General features: G+C 43.8%; 1 protein-coding gene across 2 annotated transcripts in view; it reads left to right on the forward strand.

Annotated features, from left to right (window-relative positions):
• Positions 1 to 26301, forward strand: part of LOC140335099 (lipase maturation factor 1-like) — a 160806-nt gene that overhangs the window by 75493 nt on the left and 59012 nt on the right. The window contains exons 1-2 of one of the 2 annotated variants that reach the window (XM_072417481.1): positions 10361 to 10417; positions 14405 to 14572. In XM_072417481.1, the coding sequence (XP_072273582.1) occupies positions 10400 to 10417; positions 14405 to 14572 (186 nt within the window). In that variant the 5' untranslated portion in view covers positions 10361 to 10399. Of the gene's footprint in view, positions 1 to 10360; positions 10418 to 14404; positions 14573 to 26301 lie in introns of those variants that run through there. The other variant, XM_072417480.1, reaches the window with a different exon arrangement.

Here is a 26301-nt window from a genome sequence, read left to right on the forward strand (position 1 = left end):
TTTTTCCCTCTGGCACCCAATAATTGGTTTAATAAGGGTCCCCCTGGACCTTCAAATCTATTTTAACGGTTCCTCAGGGGTAAAAATATTGGGAAAGGCTTTCTTATTATGTCACTGTTTACATGGAGTTTGTTAGGTCTCCCTTTGGGTTCCCTTTAGGTGCTCCGGCCTGTTCAGATAAACCAAAAAATGACTGATAGGTTGGTTTGACTTTCTCCAAAAGTTGTCCTGAGCTTGGTAGTCACATAAGATTGTGAGCTATTTGGGAGGACAAGGATTGATGGGATTGTTTTTTTGCAATCTGTAAAATGCGGCACATAATTAATTCTGTTATATAAACACAAGCAAAACTAATAAGGGGTTTGTTCATAAAGCAGTGAATCTGGTATTCACCAAACATTATCTGGTGGAGAGTCTTCCAGGTCCATATGTATAGCAGGTGATTGATTCTTCAGCAGAGAATGGTGAATATCCGATTATAAATAGACCTCAAAGTTGTAAATTAGCTCCTAGCTAACCATTTATTATCAGCTTTAAAAGTTCATTGTGAGGAAATTGGTTGTGTTTGGTTCTCCTTACACATTCTTCTTTTCCTCATAAGATTGATTTTCCTGTCTGTCATGCAGATGAGGGGTTCTACGTGTCGGCTCGATGAAGTGTTAGCACCACGGGTTAAGGAACGGCTCGGTGTAGAGGCAAGGAGGTGCAGAAAGCCTTCTGTTCCTGTGCCAGGCTCCAGACAGAACAAGCGTTTTGTTCTGCACTTCACGGTGACTTTACCTGCAGCGGGAGAGAGACGTGCGCTACTGCTACCCTGCATGGCTGATTTATTGAAACTGAAGCCTGGGACTTGTTAGGTTACATTTTTGACATGGAATTTCTAAAGGAAGTACACTGTTTGCTGAACCCCCTCCCTGCCTGGCTTTCACTTGGCCATCATCCAGATCTGACATATCAGACAAGGCGTCCAGTGAACCAGGTACTGAGTATTGCCAAACCGTGCTTCTGCAGAGGCTGTACAATCCTGGAGGAATCTATAATCCTCTGGACAGGTATGGCATTAACTTCTTAAAGGTTAGACGTACTTTTACATATTTTTTATTGGGGATGCAAACATTGCCATTAGAACTTCTTTGCCTATGCTATCATCACCCACACTGGTCTAAACTTGGCATTGTTTGCATTGAGCCTGTCTGCATCTGCACTGTAACCGCAGACAAGGATGGCATTTACTCCACATACCTGTTTAATTTGGCTGCTTTACTGCCAAGAGCTATAAATGAATTTTGGAATGCGCAGTCATTGGAAATCACAAAGCTTTGCTAAATCTTGCCCCTTAGTCTTCAATGTATGAAAGCAATGCAATGTTCACACTGGCACAAACCCGTAATCTAAAGGAAATCTTTCACTGACCGGCCTATCCTAGGAGAATCAATTGACTAGCTGCAACTATAATTCCTTGGGCAACCATACGATGAAATCTCCAGAATTCATATAATTTTCTGGGTCACAGTGAACAAGTTTAGTCTAACCTAAAAATGTTTTCAGTTTAGAAGCTGGTTGGGAAAGGTTGGATCCCCTGTCAGGTTTTTCTCCTATATGGGACTTCCCTAGAAAGATTTCCTCACTTCTTCTATTGGGGACAACCAGTCCCCAACCAGATAGGAAAGAAAGGGTGACTGGCCGGAAGGAAAGAAGCTGGCCAGGTACCTAGTCTGTCAAGAAGAAAAAATGGGTTTAATGCAGCCCTGTCATCATTATATATCATTAAGTGTAGTGGTAAGGACTTGAATTTGACCCAGTATTAACCTGCTTCAGTCCCTTCACAGCAGAGCTTAAAGAGTAGAAGAAAGAAGCAGACCATGAAACCATTCAGTTCAAGGCTTGGAGACTGAAAGGTGAGCTCATTAGTTTGCTGCTTCTACTTTCACTGTCCATTCCCCAGGTTAAGGTGGGGAGAAGATCTGTAAGTGAAAATGAAACTATAGCAAAGAAAAGTTAGCCCCATTTGTTGTATGGAGGGTCTGTGTAAGTTTTAGTCCTTGATGGTCAGAAATACAAACCCTATGGCAAGTAAAATGGCAAGTGGGTCTAGCCATTTGCCTCGAGTTCAGCTTTAATTGACAGTCCCTTCCAACCTGGATCTTGCAGGTTAGAAGAGATCAGCTGACGGATGGCCCAGATGTGGATGGACGTTGAAACATTGGCTTTGGATAATGTTTGCTTAGCGATGGGCGAGGGGTAAACATCCCAGAGCCCTCAGGGATCGGTATACGCCTTAACACCAGACACTGCCCTCATTGAAGCCGGTGGCTGGGTGATGCCGGGCCTGGGGGAGGTAAGGGAGGAGTGTTTGTTTAAAGTAGTCAGATTATTAGCGAGACGTTGGGCTTCCCTCCTCCTCTCTCATAACGGGCCCAGCCTCACTTGGAGACTGCCTGTCAGCGCAGCCAAGAGATGTTTATTTTACTGGTCACTTGTGGCTCAGACTGGTGCCAGTTATGCAGCACCGGGGAGGGCGGCAGTGCCCAAGAATCACATGGAACACCTTCTTTTAAATGGCAGCTCTGTACACTTCCACACTTTGCATTAACATCTTCCTGACCAGAGGGAATTGTAGCCGCAATACAACACCCAGTGTGCAAGTTAAACCCAGCTGAACAGAAGCCTAAAGTCTATGGAAAAAATATTTCCATTCAGGAGTTTTGCATGAAGAGTACATGTAACTGCTGTGCAGGCAAACAACATGGTGGCTGAACCAACATTGCACTTACTGGGTCACATGTTTGTTTGCGTACATCCTAATCTAATGTGAGCACATGACATTTTTATTATGGTTTATGGAAAACAGGCAACTGATGGAACTTTTTATCCTGGCTTCTGTTTTGTACTGGAGGCCACTTGGAATACAGCCGATGGCATTCTAATTTAAAGCAGAACTTACAGGGGGAAAACGATATCACTAACCTTTTACCTCAATCCATTCTCAAACCGAGCCCAGTACAAGTCCTGTGCTGCTTCTGCTTCCCTCTTCTTTCCGGGGTTCACCATTCCATCCAGAACCGCCATCTTCTTTCTTCCAAGGTCTTCACCACATCACCCGAACTTCCACTGCACAGGGGCAAGATCAGGCGATGTGTCTACCTCCGAGTGCCAAATTCACTGCGTATGCGCGATATCAAGCACTTTTTTTATTTTACATTGCAGGAAAGCCCCTTGATGATGCATGCCCAATCTTCAGCATGTGCAGAAGGAGCAGCCCACAGCCTCCTGGGATATGTTACACATGTATCCCAAAAGGATGCCAGTTTTTTCCCTCAGTCTGCACTGCCGTGGCAGTAAAGACGGAAAGGGAGGGGACCTCCCCAAAAAATTTTTAATTACATAAAAGGATAAAACTAAAAACAAGTCTGGGGAAACCTCACTAAAAAAATCTCATACCCAATTAAAATGTCTGATTGCTGTTCTCCTACCTAATCCTTAGAGCTCTATGACAGTCGGAGGCTGTGCTCTATTTACAGATCAGGGGGCTGTCACACTGACAGGGGAGTTCCTCTCATTGCACAGGAATATCCAAATTCTTCCAGTGTACTTTGCAGGGTACAGTGCTGTTCAGTGCAGTAAATAGCTGGGGAGTTGGGTCCCTCCCTGCAGCATGGCGCCCATAGCAGTAGCTTTTTGTCTCTTTCCCCTAGCATGGTGCTGACTTTTTATCAGCCTCCACTTTGGGAATGGTAAACACAGACCCTGATCATTTATAGGAGCTGTTCTCAAACATTGTAACCTGGGGGAACCTTTGTAATAATTTTCAGGTCTTCAGGGAACCCCTCCTATAATTACTCTATCCACAGCTCACAGTATATTAGTGGCGAGAATTCCTGATACATTGCCATTGGGAAGAATGTCAGCCTTACAGATGGCCAAAAAACATCATTGGTGTCACTTAAACTTACCTGAGAGGCACAAATTGCTCATTGCCCAAGGACCCATAGCAACCTTTGGAGCAACCCTGGTTGGAGAAACTCTGCTCCATAGGTTTGGGACTTTGCTTGAAGTCCAGGTCAATTAATTCTAATATCCCGATGGCGGGTAGTATATTGACCCTTTATTATATCTTAGGTAGTGCCTGTGTGATGCTCAATCCATCTCAGGAAAACCATATAATTGGCGTGTTTTTCCTGAGACGTCGGTGCTTTCCTATTATGTACAAGAGAAGTGCCCAGATTAATAGTGTCTGATAGTTTCCCCCCTTTGATGTATTTTCTGTATACGGCTTGGTAACAAGCATTAAAAATTCTCCATCTGAAATGAATTTAGGTCTGCGAGGGCCGAGGGTGGCTAGCAAATTGCCAACAGTTTATGGTTTCTCTGGCCTGGAATCAAACACATCTCTGTGGCTGAGCGCATGGTTCCAGAATCCAGAGGATTCCTTTGTGTCTGTCTGACAAGGATAAAGATGTCAGGTTTTATTTTTCGCCTGCACATACCGCCTGACCTGCTGACAAATCGATGGACTCTCAGCGGAATCTTCCAGATTCAACATTCTGTCGGCTACAAAGACATAGGGAGTTCAGGGATGCTGACATTGCACTGAAGCAACCAATCAGGTTCAGTTTTAGGGTTCTATCACTCATTGTTCAATAAAGTCTTGAATGTGATTGGTTGCTGGTGGACATTTTTTTTTCTGATGGCTCAGATTCTTCCTAAGTTTCTAACAGGGAGCATAAATAGAGACCAAAAGTTCTGGAGTTATTTTCTGATTTGACTTTCACATCCTTTGGGCCCCCATTAGCACCTATCTGGTCTGTTCCGAATATTATTCAGTAAATCAGAAATCCACTAAGATTGTAACTTCCTGTTTCTTCTATGTTGGAATCTCAGGGAATCTCAGGTTATCTCTGCCCATTTCTCCTCTGTGGACTACAGAACTTTATATTACTTTACTTTATGTTATAGAGTAACAGAGTAGGGGAGGTGTTTTGTTGTCTTACACATCCTATTTTCTAGGAAGATGAAGCAGCTCCTCCATAAATACAATACTGTAAGTGAGTTGCACTGAGAGCTCAGATGTGTTGTAGGGTGATAACGCTGCTCATCCTTAATACAATACAACTAATCAGTGTTGTCACTGTCACGTACAGAGAGACAGGACCACTAGGGGGCACTATGGCTTGCACGGAGGTGGTGTGAGCCCTGAGAAGGGCCATGGCGCAGAGCCTAAGCATTACCCAGGTCTCTGATGGTGAGGATGTTGCGCCCCTGGTTAACACAGTACCAAATCACAAAGCAGAAGCATAGTCGAGGAAGGCTGGAGTCGAGGCAGGCAGCAAACAAGAGAGGTCAGTTCATGCACCAGGGGTCAATTACCAGGGATCCAGGGAACAGATACCAGTGATACAGGGGCCACTGCAGGCACAGGGAACACAGGAGACACTGGAAGCAACAGGAGGCACAAGTAATTTAGGGATATACACAGACAGGAACACTGGAACAGCACAGGGAAGTTGGCTGGGAACCAAAACTGGACAACAGGGCAGGAGCTGGACAGAGAAAACACTGAACTAAGCACCAGGTAAACAGGAACTAGCTCAACAGAACTAGGGGCTCGGCACAATGGAGACACATTGCACAACCACTGAGTGCAGTGTGTGAGCTAGCTAAATATCCAGGGGTGATAAAGAGGCTATTTTCTGATTGGCCAGCGGATTGAGCAAAACTGATAAAGCTTGGGATCAGAGACACGCCCAGAGTCAGACCTGCCCGCATGCGCAGAGGGGAGATGCCTGTGCTTTAGCAAAGAACAGGTAAGAGTGACATTACCCCCCACCCTTTATGGGGCCTCCCCACCCGCCGAGGTCCAGGTTTAAGGGGAAAGCGAAGGTGAAACTTCTTAGCAAGAAGAGGTGCAGACACATCTGTAGCTGGAACCCACAATCTCTCCTCAGGGCCGAAATCTTTCCAGTCAATTAGATGCATTAGCTTTTGCGAGAAAACTTGGAATCCAGAATTTGATGGACCTCTCATTCCTGAGAAGAATCCGGTGCAGGAGTAGCCAGCGGAGAGGGACGAGAAAAGTTATTCAGGACCAACTGCTTTAGCAGAGACACATGGAAAGCATTGGGCAGCTTGAGATGTGGAGGAAGGCGTAGTTTATAACAAACCGGGTTGACCTGGGATGAAAAAACATAAGGACCAATGAACTGTGGAGCAAATTTCAGAGAAGGGACTTTGCAAAAGATGTTTTTCGTGGAGCGCAAGACTTTATCCCCATGTTGGAGAGGAGGTACCTTACGGCGATGGCGATCCACAATTTTTTTATGTCTGAGAGCTGCGTGTTTCAAATGCTCGCAGGTAGAAGACCATAGACTAATAAAGTTCCTTTGCAGGGCATTGAGTGCTGGTACTCCCTCAGCAAGGTAAAAGAACCAGGAGACAAGGATGTTTGCCATAGACAACACAGTATGGAGATTCCTTGGTGCTGGAGCTGACATGGTTGTTATGGGCAAACTCCACCCATGGTAGCAGTGTTACCCAATCATCATGGTGGGCAGTTACGAGGGCTCGAAGATATTGCTCCAAGGCCTGAATAACTCGCTCTGTCTGCCCATCAGTCTGCAGTTGATAGGCTGAGGAGACCTCCGCAGAGATGTCCAGAGTTTTTCAAAAGCCTTTCCAAAAACGGGAGGTAAATTGCACTCCACGGGGTCAAGGCCAAGATGCGGGCTGGAGGGATGATAAACTCTGGCCTTGCAACAGTCTCGGAATCCTGTGGATCAAATGAGCGAGAAAGTGCATCTGCTTGGGAGTTGGTGGAAACGGGTTTAAAAGTAATCACAAAATCAAAACAAGAAAAGAAACATGACCTATGGACTTTTAAAACGGTGAGCAAACTGTAGATACTGAAGGTTTTTGTTGTCAAAAAAATAGTGGTCTTGTGAGGGGAACTCTTTGGAGACATAGAAGCCCAGAAAGGGCACCTTGAGGAGTTCAAACAGGCACTTCCCAGCATTCGCATAGAGTCTGTTGTCTCAGAGTCTTTGTAGGACCAGGCAGACATGCTGTCTGTGAGAGGGCAAGTCGGGAAAACATCAGGATGTCATCCAGATAGCCCACAACACAGATGTCACGAAATACCTAGTTGACAAAGTGTTGGAAGACAGCCGGGGCATTACAGAGACTGAAGGGCATCACCAGATACTCATAATGCCCATCCCTGGTATTAAATGCTGTCTTCCATTTGTCCCCCTCCTTGATCTGAATTAGGTTATAGGCCCTTCAGAGGTCCAGTTTGGTAAAGACCTGGGCATCACGGAGACGGTCAAAAAAGCCTGGGGATTATCGGCAGCGGGTATCAGTTCTTAACCGTGATGGCATTCAGACCGCGATAGTCAATGCAGGGACAGAGATTCCCATCTTTCTTCTGGATGAAGAAGAATCCTGCACCAGCAGGGGAAGTAGACTTGTGAATAAATCCTCGCTGCAGGTTTTGTTGATGTACTCACTCAAAGCCCTAGTCTCCGGGAGACTGAGGGGGTATACCCGCCCTCTTGGAGGTGTGGAACCAGGTATGAGTTCTTTAGCACAGTTATAGGAGCTGTGAGAAGGAAGCTGCTCGGCCTTGCGTTTGGAAAAGACGCCTTGAAAGTCCAAGTACTGAGTAGGGATAGATGGAGCAACCTCCGAGATGTAGAGCGTAAGTGGATTAAGTGCCTTGAGCTTAGTCAAACACTGGGAGTGGCAAGAGGGGCCCCAAGCCAATACCTCTGGAGTGGACCAATCTAACACTGGAGAGGGTTATTGAAGCCATGGGAGTCCCAGGATGACCACAGATGAGGCCTGCGGAAGAACCAGACAAGACAAGAATAGCAGAGATGAAATTGCCTGTTGCCCCGGAGTCGATAAAAGCCTTCAAGGCAGGTGTGGACATCGTGTGGTGGAGCAGAATTGGTATTGAGGGACGCTGAGTGGAGGGGAGAGAGGAGTGACCTAGCATACCCCCCTCAGAGCATACTAGGTGCTAAAGTTTTTTGGCCCCTGTGGACAGAGTTTAATAAAGTGACCTTTCAATCCACAGTACATGCAGAGACCTGATGATAGGCGCCGGGTCTCTCCTCTAGAGATAGACGTGAGCGGCCCAGTTGCATGGGTACTTCTGATGAAGCTAAAACAGGAGGGACTAGAGGTTCCAGAGGCCGCTGGAAGGATTGAGCTAGTCGTCCAGAGAAAACCTTGCGGGAGCGAGATTTCTCCTGAAAATGCTTCTGGAAACGTATATCAATCTGGGTGGCCAGGGAGAACAGGTCATCGAGAGCAGTGGGGATTTCTGGACCAGCCAACCTTAATGGGATCAGACAGGGCCTGCCAGAAGGTAGTGTGGAGTGCCTTGTTGTTCCAGGCGAGCTCCACCGCCAAAGAGCGAAACTTAACAGCGAACTGGCCCACAACATGTGGCTGTTGGCGGAGATGCAGGAGATCGCTGGCTGCTGAGGAGGCCTGAGCAGGTTCATCAAAAACCCTCCTAAAAGGCTCAGGAAAGCTTCAATGCTACAGGTGACCGCATCCTTCCTTTCCCAGAGCGTAGACGCCCATGCCAAGGCTCCTCTAGAAAGCAGGGATATCATGTACACCACCATAGCCTGCCCGATCAGTGGGGAAGCTTTGTTGCTGAAGCTCAAAATGTATATTGCACAGGTTGATGAAGCCAAGGCAGGTCTTGGGATTCCCAGAAAATTGTGGTGGGGGTGGTAGGTGAAGTACAGAAGCCACTCGTATTGCTGGAAACTGGACCCGGACTGGAGGTTCAGCAGGTGCACTGGAGGGGACCAGAAGCTAATACAGGCGGGTAGTGAGCACATGAAGCTGGCAAACTACCTGGGTTTGAGTAGCTTCCTGGATGTCCAGCCTCTGGGCAAGTAGTTGGTTGGGGTCTACTTAGGCCTAGGATGGTGTATACATGGTCACCACCGTGTCACACACGAAGAGACAGGACCACTTGAGGACACTATGGCTTGCACAGATGTGGTGTGAGCCCTGGGAAGGGCCAAGACGCAGAGTCTAAGCAGTAACCAGGTCTTCTTCAGAGCCTCTGATGGTGAGGATGTTGCGCCACTGGTTACTGCCAGGTTGCGGTCCTTGGGCACACCAAGGTCGGCAAAACACAATACCAAATCACAAAGCAGAAGGATAGTTGAGGAAGGCTGGAGTCCAGGCAGGCAGCAAGCAAGAGAAGTCAGGTCACACGCCAGGGGTCAATTGCCAGGGATCCAGGAGACAGACACCACACACCATGACACAGGGGCCACTGCGGGCACAGGGAACACAGGAGACACTGGAAGCGACAAGAGGCACAGGTGACTCAGAGAAATCCACAGACAGAAATACTGGAACACCACAGGGAAGTTGGCTGGGAACCAACAAACTGGACAACAAGGGGTTAACGCAGGAGCTGGCCAGAGCAAACGCTAAATTAAGCAGCAGGTGAACAGGAACTAGCTCAACAGTACTAGGGGCTCAGCACCAATGGAGACACGTTGCACGACCACTGAGTGCAGTGTGTGAGCTAGCTAATAAGCCAGGGGTGATAAAGAGGATATTTTCTGATTGGCCAGCGGATTGAGCGAAACTGATAAAACTTGGGATCAGAGACATGCCCAGAGTCAGACCTGCCCACATGCGCAGAGGAGAGATGCCTGTGCTTTAGCTAAGAACAGGTAAGTGTGACAGTCACCCTAGTACATGAAGGGTGTTACTGGCAGGATCACCCAGTGAAAATAAAAAAGTCAGAAAAGAGGAGAAAAAGGTAAGCTGCAATATTTATTTATTGTTATTGGGTCTAGACACACTTTAGGGGCTGCCTATTAATTGAAAATGGGGTTGCCAATGACTGGCAATGGAAGAAAAAAAAAAGTTCAGGCCATTTGTATTTGATTGGGAGCTGTGAGTTATCCGAATATCTCCAAGTAAACCTTTCATGATAATATAATGGCATCAACCCTTCTGTCTTCTGATTGGACCATGCACACTTAGTCTTGAGCCAGAACGGAGCAGCAGAGCAGAACAGTTCTGTATGTACTGCGCTCATTCATTCATCTTTCAGTCTTTTGTCATTGGAAAAGATCCTTTCCAACAACAAAAATCTAAGATGTATACACAGCCTTAGTCTGTGTCTCCTGTTTGTCCATGAATTTCAGTATTATAAGATTCCCACATCCCTTTTATTGGTTAGCAGACCCCTAGTGTTCACGTTCATGGCGGTGGTAGCTGTATTCAGAGAGACGTGCAGTGCTAATCTGTACAACCCACTAATGACTTTACAGGCGGTCACAGAATTCCCCCCACACCAGGCTTGTTAATCCTGCAGAGTGATAACACGCTTTAATATGGCCCAGGGCCCACGCTGATGCTGCATGTTCTCCAGGTAGGTGGGACTCATGATCCGGGGGTCAGGGTGTAATCCCAAACTCAGGGGAGAGAGATTATGGGGTATCCTCCCGGGAATAGGAGCTTGGGCTGTACACACATATGGAAAGCATTGCTTGGAGAACACACACACAGCCAGCGTCCTGAGCTGCCTCTCATTCTGATCCTCCGTCGGCCTATTTTCATGTCTCCCATGCACATGTTGTTTACTGATTCCGTTATTAACCTCTCAAGTAGTCACTTAACCCTTTAACAGGTCCTAACTAAAATAAAATAACTAAAATAAATTACAACTAGTTTAGATTGAAAAAAAACTGCGGGCAATTGTATTTTTGAATTTCTTTCCATGTGTCCAGGACAGAATTTAAAAAATAAAGTGAATGTTTTTTAGATTGTAAGCTATGTTGGCCAGGCCCCCGATCTTTTTTCATGTCATAGCTTGTATATGTATTGTATTCCCTGCAGCCTCTGTGTGTATAAAAGGTAATAAAAATAATAGTAGTAAAAGATGATTCTAGTATGATTGCCTAATCTGTTTTTTTGTTCTACCCACAATCTGCTGTACATTAGGTACTCGAAAATTATAAAAACATTCCCTTAAAGTATATGACCAGCAACTTTTTTTTAGTTCTGTATAAAGCAAGGAAGGACTTTTTTTGGTGTTCATCCCATTATGATCAGATTTTTTTCACTTCCCATTGTATAGACACCACGGGAAAAAGAAAGAAATCTCTGCAACGAGAGCAAAATCTTCATCCCAGGGAGTCGTCCCTTGAACAGGTGTCCCCATTGGGGGTAAACCCCTCACCTATACTTGTTGTATGTTAAATTTCGCCTTACACTGGTCAACAGGACTAATAAATAGGGTGAATCTCCTCAGCTGGAGATTCTCCGGATGTGCAGCTCAGGGTAGGAAGTTTGGATACCCAGCACATCCTGTCTTTCCCAGCAGCTTTTGGGATGAGTGAGCTTCCATTAGCCTGCACAGGAGACCCCGGCCTGGCTAACCAAGATGACTGAAGTTCGAAACAAGGAAGAGGAAAAGAGAAGGAAGGAGACCCGCAACAGATCAGAGACAGGTGACTGCATTAAAAAAATTGTGATCAGGCAAGTAAAGTTTTTTAGCGCAGAAGGAACATTGCCTGCCCTTCTGCAATAAAGGACCTGCCTGGTTTCAGTTTTTTTCATTTATGGGGTTTAGTTCCACTTTAACGTCCCTGTTCTCTTGCAGGGTGCTCGGACAGAACCGAGAGCATTTACTGTGATACAATTTGGCTCTGTTGCCTTGCACAGAGCTGCCAATCTAAGGCTGCAGAATTAAATTTGGGTGACCCATTTGGGTGCAATGGTAGAGGCTGCCATAACCAGCTGCTGGAGCACCCTAAGATTTACTACAACCAATAGACCTAATATTCACTCTTTCACACAGTCCACATACACTTACAAGCACTGATGAAGGGAGCTAAGTTTGGCCCTGAAATGGGTTGGCTTTCATGTGCAGCTATTGATTTGGGAATAATTTGTATCTGAACCTGCTGTTTTATTCTTGGATATGTTGACAAATTGAATCTTCAGCCAGAGTTTTTATATTAATTGGGATTGTAAGCTTTTGTAGGCAGGGACTCTCCTCCTCCTGTGTCACTGTCTGTATCTGTCATTTGCATCCCCCATTTAATGTACTGCACTGTGTAATATATTGGCACTATATAAATCCTGTATATAATAATAATACCAACCTATGAGACCTGTGCACTTCTCACTCTCTTTGCGCTGCACTGGTTAAAGCGGGGGAGCATTAATTGCCCCGATAAAGTTTTGTGTCGAGTCAGAAAATAATGTAAACCACAGCCTCTACCTACACTTTTACACCCTTTTATCACCACTGACAAGGCAAGAAATGGAGCTAACCCTGTCTGGTCTGTAAAGCTGAGGGCATGGATCCTTTCACCACCTATCAAGTAATGATGGTCTAGCTCCAAGGATAAGGAACCTGAGGGAGGGGAGAAGGACAGAGCCTTCCCTTTCACTTCCATGGCATTCCGACTCTTTTTATCTCCCTAATTACCACCATAAAGAAAAAACTAGAAAACCTGTCACCCTATTAAAGGAGTAAATTTAGCAAAATTGAAACAAAAAAGCCATCAGTGTCCATCTATCATCCGATTTCTCCTTCTATTGAAATGGACCCCCTGATGTTTTCTTTGAGTTAATTTGCATTTCTTTGTGGCGCAGTCACACACACATGTTCTACACAAAAACATTTATTGCTTTATAATATTAAAACTTGTTCTTGTTTTAATTCATACTTTATTAATTTTTATTATATGGGAGCCAACTAGGACAATTGTTTTCCCATCGGAGCTTCGTCTGACATTTTGAGTTTTCCAGCCTCCAAAACTGGCGGAAGACGCAGCATTTCAGCCTAACTTGTTTCACCAGCCCAGAGCCAAGCCCTGCTTGTCAATCTTTTTTGGGTGGATGTGTTCTTAATTTGTGATTTAATTTGTCTACATTTTTAGGGACCACTTTTGTGAACCTGCAAGTGTCCTTGGGATGACGGCCATGGAGCCGGTACCTGGTTGGCCTGGGTAGAACCCTTTTCTGTATGAGGAATTTTCTGCCTTATTGAGAGAAGCTCTGGCTCTCCTTGCCTGTCAGTTACATGACTGCTTTGCGGCTCTCCCATTACCCCAGCCTGATTCCGCTACAAATAATTTAAAGATGTTTTGTCTCCTTCAATTAAAAGTAGCCTGGAAGTTGCAGCCCTAAATCCCACAGCCTTACATAACCCCTTCCCAGCAGCCCAACTTTAAGTCCTGGTTAAGCTCAGCGGTCGTAAAAACAGATGTAGCTGATGATACTGTGAAACAACAGTTTTACACTGGCTCCCTGCACTGTTATGGGTATCTGCCCTATGGTTTTTTATTATTTTAGGGGTTATTGTGGTGAGACAATGACCCCAGGTGATAAAGCCCATGTTAAGTTTGGGGTACACCCCTCAGCACCCACATCCAAAAACTTGCAGGAAACTTGTCTCAAATCCAAGTGTCTTCTGGTGGCTACACGATGAGCAAGGTCATTCCTTTTTATCCTGCCTCAGCCAACGTCAATGCTTCAAAACATTGCTGTTCATGAACACTGTTCTTTGCTGTAGGCCCAGATTGTGTGATGTCTCTGAGCCCTGGGGTGTATAGGTGACTCCCTGGGCTCACTAGAAGTGGTTGAATCACAATGGGTGTCATTCATCTTAGAAAAGAACCAGAGAATGACACAGGAGTGTGCAGAGGGTAAGTATTTTTTACCCATTTTATTTTTTATTACGGCATAGGCGAACAATGACTGTGTTTGAGTTATTCCCAAAAGGTGGAGTTAAAACAAAGCACAAGTGGGACTTCCTTGCAGTGGTCATAGCAATTGCTTAAATAGCTCACTATCCAGAATTCTCCCCAGAATTTTTTTAAGCTAGGTGGGAAAAAGCTGTAGTATTGTGACCAAACTTTTCAGTAACCACCCAATAACAGCCGGGTGGTGCACCCAGCTAAAAGGGGCTGGGGAGAACACTGATATCATATCACATACCAGGCCTTTATAACTGTTTTCTTTGATATTACCTATATTTCTTTGATATATATATATATGTACATGGGATACGTATTTAAAAGAATCTTTCTGTTGGTATTGTTCAGTTATATTGGTGTCATCAGTCCTGAGGAAGCCTATGTTGCGAAACGCATCAAACACTGTGATTGGATGTGCTATGTTTCTGTAACAGCTAACATGTCTTAGAAGTTTTAATTTTATAATAAATCAAAATTAATGTCCTGTAAATTGATTCTGTTTTGGTTATATATAACACGTTTTTATTATGTATTTACCTATAAAAGAAGGTCAGGTGATGTAATTCTCCCTCATCCACTCAAATGTGAATTATCAGTTAGGAGAAGGCTAACCTAGCTCTAATGCTCTTGTTTTTCTCTTGTTACAGACACAACCAGTGCCCAACCCTCTGACCTACTATATGCACCGTAATCCAGTCTGGTTCCATCAGTTTGAGACCCTCGTCAACCACTTCATTGAGCTCATAGTGCCGTTCTTCATTATCATGGGCAGACGTATGTGTGCCATCCATGGCATACTTCAGATCCTATTCCAGGTGAGAGAATAGAAGTACTTAGCAGTGAATCCTACTATGTACACATATGCTACGTTTTTCACTTGCTAAAGAATGTCTGATTCATTTAAGCCAAGTCTTAGGATCCAGAACCTGCTGCCAACAGCAGAACCAGGCAAGTAATAGCAACATTTCCTGGTAAAACATGAATACCTTTATCTCCAGCCTCCTAATTTTACCCACCTAATGACTCTACTGATTTATTGTCAAGTAAGAAGGCAGGAGACACAGCAAGGTGCACAACTGACCCAGGGGATAGTGAGGTTTGCTCCCTGTCTTTGCTAAGTATGCAAGGAAAGCACCAGAATGCATTAATTGAGAATCAATTTTATTCATATCACAAAAATCCACCACATTTCAGGGGTTCAAAGGGCCACCCTTCATCAGGGCTTTGTACTGGTAATCAAAGTATGTACTGGACTAAAAAAATTGAACGGATCCTGGGGGGTAAATAGTTTGATTGCTTTAGATTCCAGTTAAGCTATGTATGGATCACAAAGCTCCTGTACTTGGAAAACTATTACCTATTTACACCCATCAGCCAAAACATTAAAACCACTGACATGTGATGAGCACAACATTTATTATTTGGTTACATTGACCCCTGGCAAGGGTTGGGATATAAAGTACAAGTTGGTTCTTGTAGGTAATATGTTGGAAGCAGAAAAAATGGTCAAATGTAGTAATTTGAGTGACATAGGCCATATTGTGATGGCTTAATGATTGGGACAGAGCAAGTGGCAGTGGGGTATTGTGTTAGTGCAATATGCAGTGGAAAGTACTTACTATGAGAATGGACAACCAATGAACCCCCAACAGACTATCGAGCCCCCAAGTTTATTATTTATATATTGCATACAAATAATATATACAATAATATATGTACATTGTTTATGGGCATGAAGGCCAAAGAAATGTTATTGCTGGTTATGAAATAAAGGTATCAGAACACAGAGTGCGTTGCTAATTTCTGTTTATGGGGCTGTGTAGCGGCAGACCTATTCCATGCTGACCCATCCACTACCAGAAGATTCTAAAATGAGGGAGCATCAGAAATTGGTTACAGAGCAATGAAACAAGGTGGTCTGATGAATCACATTACATTTAAATCCTATTGATGGCCATGTGCAAACACATCCTCACCTGGGAAAGAGATGGCAGCAGAACACACCATGGGAAGAAGGCAGGACGACGGACGATTTCAAGTTTCTGCTGCTAATATCTTGGTGCCAGGACACCTTCAGATGTCTTGTGGAGTCCATGAAGTCCAGGTCACAATATTAGGAAGGCGGTTTTTTCATTTTGGCTGATAAATGTATTCAGCTGTCATCCTAGAGTTGTCTCTTTAGGACACACATAATAATAAGGGCTGATATAAAAATGATTAATTGATTAATTCCATCATTACAAAGTGCCGCATGGACAGAATGACATCTTTATTTCTGCTCTGTCATTGGAGGGTGAATATAGTAAATGACAGATATACGGCTGAATGACAATGGGAAAGAGAGGCTTCCGCTGACCATAAGCCTCTGGCTGGCATACAAAGACCCGGTTGTTGCAAAGATGACATGAACATTATGCAGCAAGGAATCTACCTGACGTCCCCTTTCCATACAGCCAGTGGGCCCTAAGCGGCCCTCCCGGCTCTTACACTGACTCTCTGTGTCCCTCCTGGCCACAGCGGCTGCCTCCGCTCATTAGGGAAAGCCTTAGTTATGTTTACCAAGCGGGAAGAAAAACATCTCAGCCATGGGGGAGATAGGAAAGAATGTGATTGGGGTTGCAGCACCCCACCGCAACATTAAAGAGAAACCCCACCAAAATTTTATAATCTGGGACTATGATTTTCCAGAACTAGCAAATCTGGGGGCATCGCCTAAAGCGTTTGAGTACCTGTAGAAATATTATTCCTGGCTCATATAAATAGCTCCTTGCTTTTTTAAAAAGTTGGCTCAGAGTCTGAAGTCGTCAACAGCTATTATGAGATTTGACTTTAAAATTAAATGTGTGGGAAACTCCAGCAGTGACACTTAAAGCGGAGTGGTGATGAGTAATCACAAGACTCTCTGTAGCTCAGGTAATATATACCCATAGTTTGTTTCTTCGCAGGATCTACACAAGTGTTTCCCAATCAGGGTTCCTCCAGAGGTTGCTAGGGGTTCCTTAAACAATGAGGAATTTGTACCCCTCAAGTCAGTTTATATGACACCAATGATCTATATGTAATTATAGCCGGGGGTTTCCTGAAGACCTGAAAGTTATTTCGAGGGTTCCCCTATGGTAGAAACACTGATTTAGAGTGTTACTTTATGGATTCCCTCTATATAATGCAAACCAACCTGGCCCATCGAGGAATCATTCACCTGGAGCTTCCCTTTAATTTTGGGTGGTATCTGCCTAAATATCATATGTAAACATGGAACGGCTTACACCTATATGTGTCACAGAGTGCACATTCACATCAATGCAGTGTTTTCATCTATAGCCTCATTGTAAATGGTGAGGAAGGGAGCAACGTCACCATATGCAAGGGGAGTGACTTTCCTGCCATTACCACCACACCCCAAAAGCAGACTGAAGGTTGAAACGTTATCTCATTGACTCCTGCCTAATTTATTTTTTTCCTTGTTTATATAGTGGAGACAGAAAATACTAATAAACAGAAAATATACAGCAAATCAGCCTTTGACTCCTGTAGGACCACAAATCCCAGGGTAACTCTTCAATTCGCTAATATTGTAAATGGCGTTTTGTTTTAAAATTGGACTTTTCTTGCAGATGCAACTTCTTGGTTGGCTGGTGATCTGCAGAGGGTGAGCGACAGCCAATCAGAGGAGAGAGGCTTAATATTGGAATCACGTAGCAAATGGTGGCCCCACTTGCCATATGTACTCATTTTATTTGTTGCAACAAATTTCAAAGTTAAAGCCCAGAGGATAATTTGATAAGGATAGCTAGGTGTGTAAGGTTGGCTTCACTTCTTTGTATTCAATACAATGTGTGTTGTATTGTGCGTCCATTTGCACTGGATACAAGCTGTGGAGTATGGCAGGGGTGCTCCTATTCTTGTATATAATAAGCATCTTTTATTCTGGGTCCCCAAATATTCTCACACAGAGAAAGGGAAGGGGGCATGTCTGAGCAGATCTGTTACTGAGTGCGCTTGGTCTAACTCTGGTCCCTTTTGGACTGCACATATTTTGACACCCTCAGTGTTCAACCCTGAATTTTTTAAACTGGGTGGGAAGAAACTGTAGGCTGGTCGCAGTCCCTGTGTTGTGACCCAACTAATCAATATCACCCAAAAACAACCCGGTGGTTACTGAAAATTGCCGGATGGTGTGCCCTGCTAAAAGGGCCTGGGGAGAACACCGCACCAATGCAACAACAGGACTAGACTAGAAAAATGAATGTTTGTACAAATTCTTATTGCTTCAATATGTATTTACAATATTTCATTTGGGCTTTAAATATGTATTATGGTGCACCTTTAGGGGAAATACTGCAGCAAAGAGCGTGAAAGGGAGATTCATGCATTCCAATTTTCTATGCATCATTGTATATAAGTATGAACATCATGATTTGTATAACACGTATAGGGGATCTGTTCCTTGCTTTGTAGTTCTGCACAGTGATTGCGTTTATTGCATTTCTGTGCATGTTTACCAGTCAGGTCTGACAGATTGCAAGCAGTAGACTTTTGGCTTAGATTTGATCTCAGCAGTTGTTCATTAGTGAAGCTGAGTGATTGCAATGATAACAGAAAGCCAATAGAGGCAGAATCTGCAAATATCAAAAGGCAAGAATGTGAAATCCAGAAATGAAACTCTAAGGGAAACATTATTGTTGTAACAGCTTTCTAATATGAGCTCAGTGAATTACAATATTTCTGTCCTCCTTACACCTGCACACATTCTGCACATTCACATGCATTCTATGCTCGCTGTATGCAAACAAATTAACAAGGAAGAGTCCAAGAATGGAAAACCTCAACACCCAGATGGGGATCACTATTTTCTGGCAGTGATCACTTCACAAAGCTGTGTTGCTCTGTCATCATAATCTGTCTCCCTGCGTCCTCAGAGAGAGAGAGGAGAGGGACATTCTAATACTTTGTGCCTGGTGCTTTGCAGCAATCACACACAAGGGATCTGATTATTGCATGAAAGCCAGGTAACTATTTATAGGAAGCAAACTGCTGTGCAAATGTAGTGGAAAGTATGCAACATTTATGCAGACTCAATAGATTTTAGTTACCAAATCCAGGACCACAGTGTGGCAATGTAACTGCTACAGTGGTCACAGTGCTGCAATCGCATTGAACCTCAGCCTCCACCATGGCAGAGATAAAACAAGGACAAATTAATAGAAATGTATAAGGCAGGGGTAGGATATGGTATTCCCTACTAACTAAGTCATTGGCCACCCCCTAGGTAACCAACAAATGAAAAGAATAGACAGAGGGGGGTTTTAAATGTGGCCAATATAAAGTTTTTTTGTAAAGAAGATTAATCACATTGTGATATTAGTAAGGCATAATATTGATGTACAAACACAAATTAGTACAGATTTCAACAAACTAAGCAATTATAGGATACCGGGTCCAACTAGACATAAAACTCCTAGTGTGAATTGGAATAAAAGTTTTATTAACCATAAGGGAGGTCTCTAAGCCTAAGGCATTTCACCTTTTAGGCTTCCTTAGGGTTATTAGGGAGAGTGTAAGTTTAAGTGTAATGTCCTATTTGGAATGAACCATGGAGGATTTGTTTTAGTTGTAGCAGATTATCATAGGGAGAGTAGGCACCAAACTGCACCATGAATAGGTAAACCCAAAAGATGATCCCTTAGAGAAGAGAAGGGTTTGTAGGCTGGGAGATGGTTCGTTTGAGAGCAGCAAGGCATATATTTGGGGACGTATTAATGAAAACCCCTTGCTGTGCCCAGTTAGAGTGAAACTAGGGAGGTGGGGTAATTCATGGCGTATACTACCCTTCATCACCTGCAACTTGTAGTTCTAGAGGAGCATAAGACATGGGGCAGCATTGGACCAATGGGATTCACTGCCCTGAACCAGCACTGGAGTGGGGCATTAAGTGGGGCTAGCAATTCAGTGACCCCAGGACTTTGCAGTGTTATCTTAATTCTATCAAAAAGATGACTATAGAACTTCTCTACCCTATCATAGAGAAAAGGAGAGATGAAGCTTTCCGTAAGCTTAGCACACGCCCTAGCCCTTGGATCCTAAGGTGACAACACTGCTCCTTTATAGGTACAGTACAGTATGTAAGCGTTGTCACCCTGTCCCTATTCCCTCACAGGGCGCCTCCATCTTTTTCTTTCTTTTATTCCTGTAGATAATCTTCGCCCATCTTGAGTGGCCAGGCTGGGATGACATAATTCCTGCACATGCGCATGGGAGGTCGGTTTGCTGGGAATCCTGACAACCAAAGCTTATGCTGCACATGTACAAACCTGGGACAATCAGGCAGGTAAGACACATCAATGCAGAAGAGACATCGCCTGTCTCTTTCTGCAATAATGACCAGCCTGATTATGGGTTCTTAAAAGTGGAACTTTAGTTTGGCCTTAATTCTAGCATTGACCATAAACATAACTTCAATTGCTTATTTATAAATAAAGATTAGGTAGAATTTTTTTGGATTCGGGAGACCGGTGGAGCATATGGCCCTCTGCATGTTTTCAACACAAATGCCAATTGAATCCCAACCAAAATGTAATTCCCCCACATTGCTGTAGAACACAATCATAGTAAGGATGCTGTATCAGGACCTGCACATAGGATAGTGGCCCCTAGTGGACATTTATACTCACTGCATGCTACCTGCACAGCGTCCAAGGAGCCAGCAGGATTTAGAAATCTCCCATAAAACCTCTTAATTATGCAGGTCCAACCACGAGTTAATTGCTATTTTATTGACGGTTCACAATTACGGACTTATTTATCCTAACGGCGGGGAGAGAGCCTGTGCACGAGAAATTCGCAGCGGAGCGCAAGGGAAGAGGGAGGAGGTGGAATCTGGCTCTTAAACAAAACCTTGCTTCTTTCACACACACAGTCTGGGCATTCAGCTGCCTTTATGGACAGACTCCTGTTCTGCAGAGGAAGCTGTAAACTTTAATGCTGATATGCCATTTAATACACGCGCTTGAAGATCTCCATTGACATTTCATGCACGGTTTTACGGCGCTTTTTATAATTGTTATTGGAGTCGTGGTGGCGGGTCCGACGGTGGGATTTTTTTTTTTTTACCCCCTATATTTTATATACAGTTAAATAGTTTTTTAACTCTTTTGTTATTTTGTAAAATGTTTAATTTTAATATATTATTAGCTTTGTTTGAATGAAGGTTAAAATTTTAGACTAACAGGGCAAATATGGGGGCCCTAAATACACAACATTCTAGCTCCCTGCCAATCTGTTATTTGGAGCCCTGAAGAAAGTGGGGGCCCTGGACTATTACCCAGTTTGTTCTGCTCTAAAATTGGCCCTTGAGTGAAAAAAGGAATAATAAACCCCTTAGGGTACAGTTCTTTCTTGAGGTTGTTCTGAGCTGCACTGAACATGACTGGCAGGTACACTTATAGGGGGTGATTGCAAAGTCCATTGTACTCTGTAATCATTCAGCACCTTTGCAGGTCTTTTACATCCAAAATAGTGATGTAGCCTATTGTAAACTCACTCTGCTGCAGGCAGAAAAAAAATTTCCTCAATCTACATGATTACATCATCTCAGTCTAGGAAGTAGATGTGGCACTGGGCGATAACCTGGACAAAGGTGGTGGCAGAGAAGAAGTTAGATGAAGGCCGGGGACATACTGTGGTCCCTGTAAGAAGTGATAAATACCTGGAAGTATTACACTTGCACTTGCTTAATATATACAGATACAGATAAGAGTACACACAAGGTGCCGGACTCTGGAATGGCTATCAGCTGCCAAGGAGACGTAAATGTGTTTCTCATTTAGAATTTTCATGATATTCAGGCAGTGCACGGCAATTAAAAATAAAGTCGAGAGAGGTCACCTCAGCCGACCGGATCTGTGAAAGGGTTAATCGGGCCCAGCCGGCTCTCATTAGACATTTATCCCTGTAACACAGTCAGAATCTACTCCAGTCCATGCAGCTGCCCTTCCAGCCTGCCAATGGGCCAGGTGCCGGCTCGGGATTGGGTGGGGGCACGGGTGGGGGGTAGCAGAACTGCGCGCTTGGCACGATGGCAGCGCCAGAGCCATCAAGGTTTTGTGTTTGCATCTGCAAGCCAGTGTGTGTATGAGCATGTCCATGTGTATGTATGCAGATAAATATTTATATGCCATAACAAGAACACAGGGCCGTATAAAAATTCTCTTGCAGCGCGGCCCTACGTGACCGTGTCGCTGTGATTACAAGCATTTATTTGCCTCTTAGCTCCGATATTTGCTTTTTATTGCATAGCCTAGGTTACCAAAAACAACCATTATAGCTTTTTAAAGCATGAAAACTTTTAGCCACATAGCATATAAATCCACTTTTTGTGCAGCAAATGCCTTTGCAAATCCTGTTATTATCCTGTAAAAATTAGCAGTGACATCATTACTGGGCTGTATATAGTCTGTACAGAGAGCAGGGTGGGAGGGACTAGAGGAGGGGTGGATACAAGACCAATCAGTCTGCACATAAAGAGAGCAGTGACTGGTCTTTATTATTAATATTAATATTATTATTAATAATATTAATAATAATAATAAACAGGATTTTTTTAGCGCCAACATATTACACAGTGCTGTGCGTTAAAAAGAGGTTGCAAATGACAGACAGATACAGATAGTGACACAGGAGGAGGAGAAGACCCTGTCCCAAAGAGCTTACAATCTAGGAGGTGGGGGAAATATCATACAATAGGAGCTTATTACACAGATATGGAAGAAATACACAAAGAGCTCCAAGATTCAACAGTAGGCCACAATCATAACAAGCATGCAACTTTAATGCAGTTGGTCAGCTTTAACATGTAATATCTGTTAATCAGTGAACTCTGGCTTTAAAGATACTCCAAAAAACTTCAGGAACACAATAACAATTCTGCCATTAGGGCCACAATTCTGGGCCCTCCTGAAACTACTTGGATCTTTAGAATAATTTTTTCCCAAAACACCTAATTTTTTTCCGATAATACCACATCCCAATTTGTCTAAATATCTAAAAAGGTATCAAAGAAACAAAAATCAATAACAAGACTTTTAAGGCAGTGCATTTTCTATCTGATTCAAACATCATCTATATTATATTAAACATATTAAAAAAAATCACATGTAAAAAAGCAAACATGATTAAACTTAAAACAATTCGCCCAAGAATGAAATTTGTTGGATATTAGGTCTCAAGTAATCAACACGTTTCGGGTTTGACTTTGATAAATGTGAGCAGGAGAAAATCTTCTAATTGCTGAGTAAACAGAGCACAAAAACTCTGAGAGACAGATGAACTAAAGCTACGTACACACTTCCAATTATTATCGTTGGAAAACGAACGACGAACGTTCTTGCACGATATATACGAACGATCGTATAGCACCGATCCTGCACATAGAGTTAACGACACGATCGTTCGTAGATATTGTACACACAATAGATACGATCGTTTGAGCGATAGAGGAACTATGTGCACGACAGGAAAGTGAACGGACGTTCGTTCATCACGCATGCTCTGAACATGGACGATCAACGAACGACCGTACACACGAACGATGTTCAACGATCGTCGTCCAATCCGATCCGTCGGTCCGGTCGGTCGTTTCCAGCGACTTTCCTCGTTCGTCGGCGTCGTTGGTTACTTTTTTACGACCGATTTTTTGCCCAATCGATCGTTCGTCGTTCGATTGGAACGATAAAAATTGGAAGTGTGTACGCACCTTTATAGTAAGGGACAGATTTTTTTCCCTAGCTCTCAGTTTTGGCGATATTTGGCTCACTCATTCATATTGGATGCTTTCAGTACTTCTGTACTGTGAATTAGGGAAAATTTGTTTTTTTACACATATGATGTTTTGGAACAGGCAGGCAGGATACTTATATGGGAAATAAGTCGGTAAGGGAGAGGTTTTAAATGTATGTTATGCCAGACTGTAATTCTGCTTTAAAAGCCCACCTAAGCACCACATCATAATTTTCCTTATGGTGCTCCCTTAAAAAATGAAATTGTGTCTTCTGCTTTCCCACTTATGTGCTGGCATAGGTCAGTAATAGCCACACCCCTAATCACAAATGACCTCAGTGACCTCAAGATGGGTCATCTGACCAGGAGTGCTGATTACTGATTTCACCCAGGAATATGCCTGCATGCTGATGCCTATTGGCTGTCCTATGGGTAACCCCGTCCAGGCTCCTCCCACTGTCACCACCTCTACACGGGACTCCTCCCCAATATCCAGGTACCACTAAATACTGTAAGTAGCTGAGTAATATGTGGCAGCTTTTGTGCTGCATTTGAAAAGGGAATACAATATACTTAATGGCAGGACAAGCTGGGTTTAGTTAGTGCCTGCTATTACCTCTTTTTTAATGCATATCTTTTAGAAATTTGCACTCCTGGTAATGGAGCTGGCTCCTTTTAAGATAAGTTTTCTTCTCATATAGAACAACACACCTTCCTTGAGCTCCGTTCCCCCATTTTTTTCCCGTCACTGTTAATTCAGGTTTCCTGCAAATTATTTTCCTAGGTAATATAACAATTTGTTTTTCATTAGCAGCTGTCTGATCCAGAGCCCGGTTAGGTTTGAGAAAAAGCAGCCAGCGAGTGGGGCCTGGGAGGGAAGGCCTAATGGGAATAGGAAGGCCTATACACAATGCAGTTTACAGCTTGCAGGGACATTATTTAATGACGCACACCCAGCATATGTGTATTGTACACCCCGGGCGAGTACTAAGCCAGCCGCCATGTTAGCAGGCTGTAATGTAAAGCTCCTACTACTGAGAAAAAATCAGCTCCAGAATACTGTAGGGTACATTGAATTGTACACTGGGAGATCTGACGATCATATATGAGTCCGCAGACTGGGAGTACTGGTCACAGAACCTTCACATCAACCCAATTACCTATTAAGAGGGATTCACAGTTTTTCATTGCATACAAAGCTTGCATTTTAATGCATGACACAATGCTTAGATATTGGACCTGATTTATTAAACTTTTCAGAGACACGAAAGGTTATACTATCATGGGAGAACCTGTATATGGACCTTCCAGAATTTTGAGTTCAGTTGTTTCCAGCAAAGGGTTCTGTAAAAGCCATATTATACTAAAACATTTTACACAATTGTCCTTTTCCAAACTTATCACAGTTGGGTGAAGGTCTTGTTCTTTTCCACCATGACTACCCCTGCTCACATAGCCAGCTCCACGTAGAAATGGAACTCGAGTCTCCTGCACAGAGCCTGGACCTCAACCCTACTGAGCACCTTTAGCATGAACTGGTATGGCTCATTGGACACAAATTCCTACTTACTCCAAAGTCTTATGGGACACCTGCCGTGAAGAATGGAGGCTATCATAGGAAAGGGGATCCATAATATTGGCCCTGGACTTGGAATTGGATATAGTATGATTGTTAGGTGTCCTCATCCTTTTGCCATTTAGTGTATGTAAAAGGTACACCAAAAAAAAGTGGAATGAAAATCCCAAGAAGTAAAATATTGTGACCATGCAGGTTCACACACGTGATGTCCCATCTGCAATAAAATAACCTTACGAGCCTGATAGCAATTTTATTATTGCACTCGTCTGTCCCTGTTGCGTTCCGGGCTCCGCCATCTTCTTTCTTCTTCTCTTCCTTGTTTTGATCTTTGGTCATCTTCATTGACTGGAAGGGGATGAAGGGATTTTTGGACAGGCATCCCCCGGGTTTCCGAGAAGCGCTGAGTAACCCAGCCTCCTATGCTTGGCCGCTTTTGCTCAGTGATTTTTTGACAGAAGAGAAAGGCGATCAGACATGTAAGATTGATTAATTACAAAAGGAACATTGCCAGTCATTTTCTGCAATAAAGTCTGCCCAGACTTGAAATTTTGAAAGAGGAACTTGAGTGTACTGTTCTCCCCTAATATAGACTTGAGTGAGTTTTGACAGATGTTTCACTATTGTATGTAGTTTTGCAGCGCAGCAATTGTGCATGGTAATTGCACCGACTGTCACTTAGTGATCCCTAGCAGGCCCTGGCAGGCAGATTTGGTAATGTAATTAATTTAGGCCTAACAGGGCTAAACTTTATGAAGTCTGAGCTTATAAAAGGCCCTCTAATGTCTCTACAGTCGGTCGTCAGGAAGCCTTATAAACTCCGTGACCTCTGAGAAGAGAGACTTTTTGACCCCTTTAGTGTCACAGAGCTTCTTTTGATGTTGGAGTATATTGGTGTGTGTAATTAGAAGCTAATCGGATTACTCCCAGGCACTGATGGAGAAAAGAGGGAATACGCTTCGGAGGCCCCATCACAGGTGGGGATACCCCGGACTGCGGAGTTTAAATCCGCTGGCGAAGCCGCACCTGCTGTCTCCACATGGGTTTAGAGAGCGGCTGCACTCAATTACAGCACATCGGGGGTGGAGGCTTGGCAGCCGTACTCTTCCTTCCTCTTCTTTCTCAGCATCGTGTAACATCAACCCCGCAACATCTGCTCTTGGAAGTCTCCCAGGGCCACTAACCGCTCTTCTG

Source organism: Pyxicephalus adspersus, chromosome 7 (assembly GCF_032062135.1).
Source record: "Pyxicephalus adspersus chromosome 7, UCB_Pads_2.0, whole genome shotgun sequence".
In the NCBI taxonomy this organism is placed as follows: Eukaryota; Metazoa; Chordata; class Amphibia; order Anura; family Pyxicephalidae; genus Pyxicephalus; species Pyxicephalus adspersus.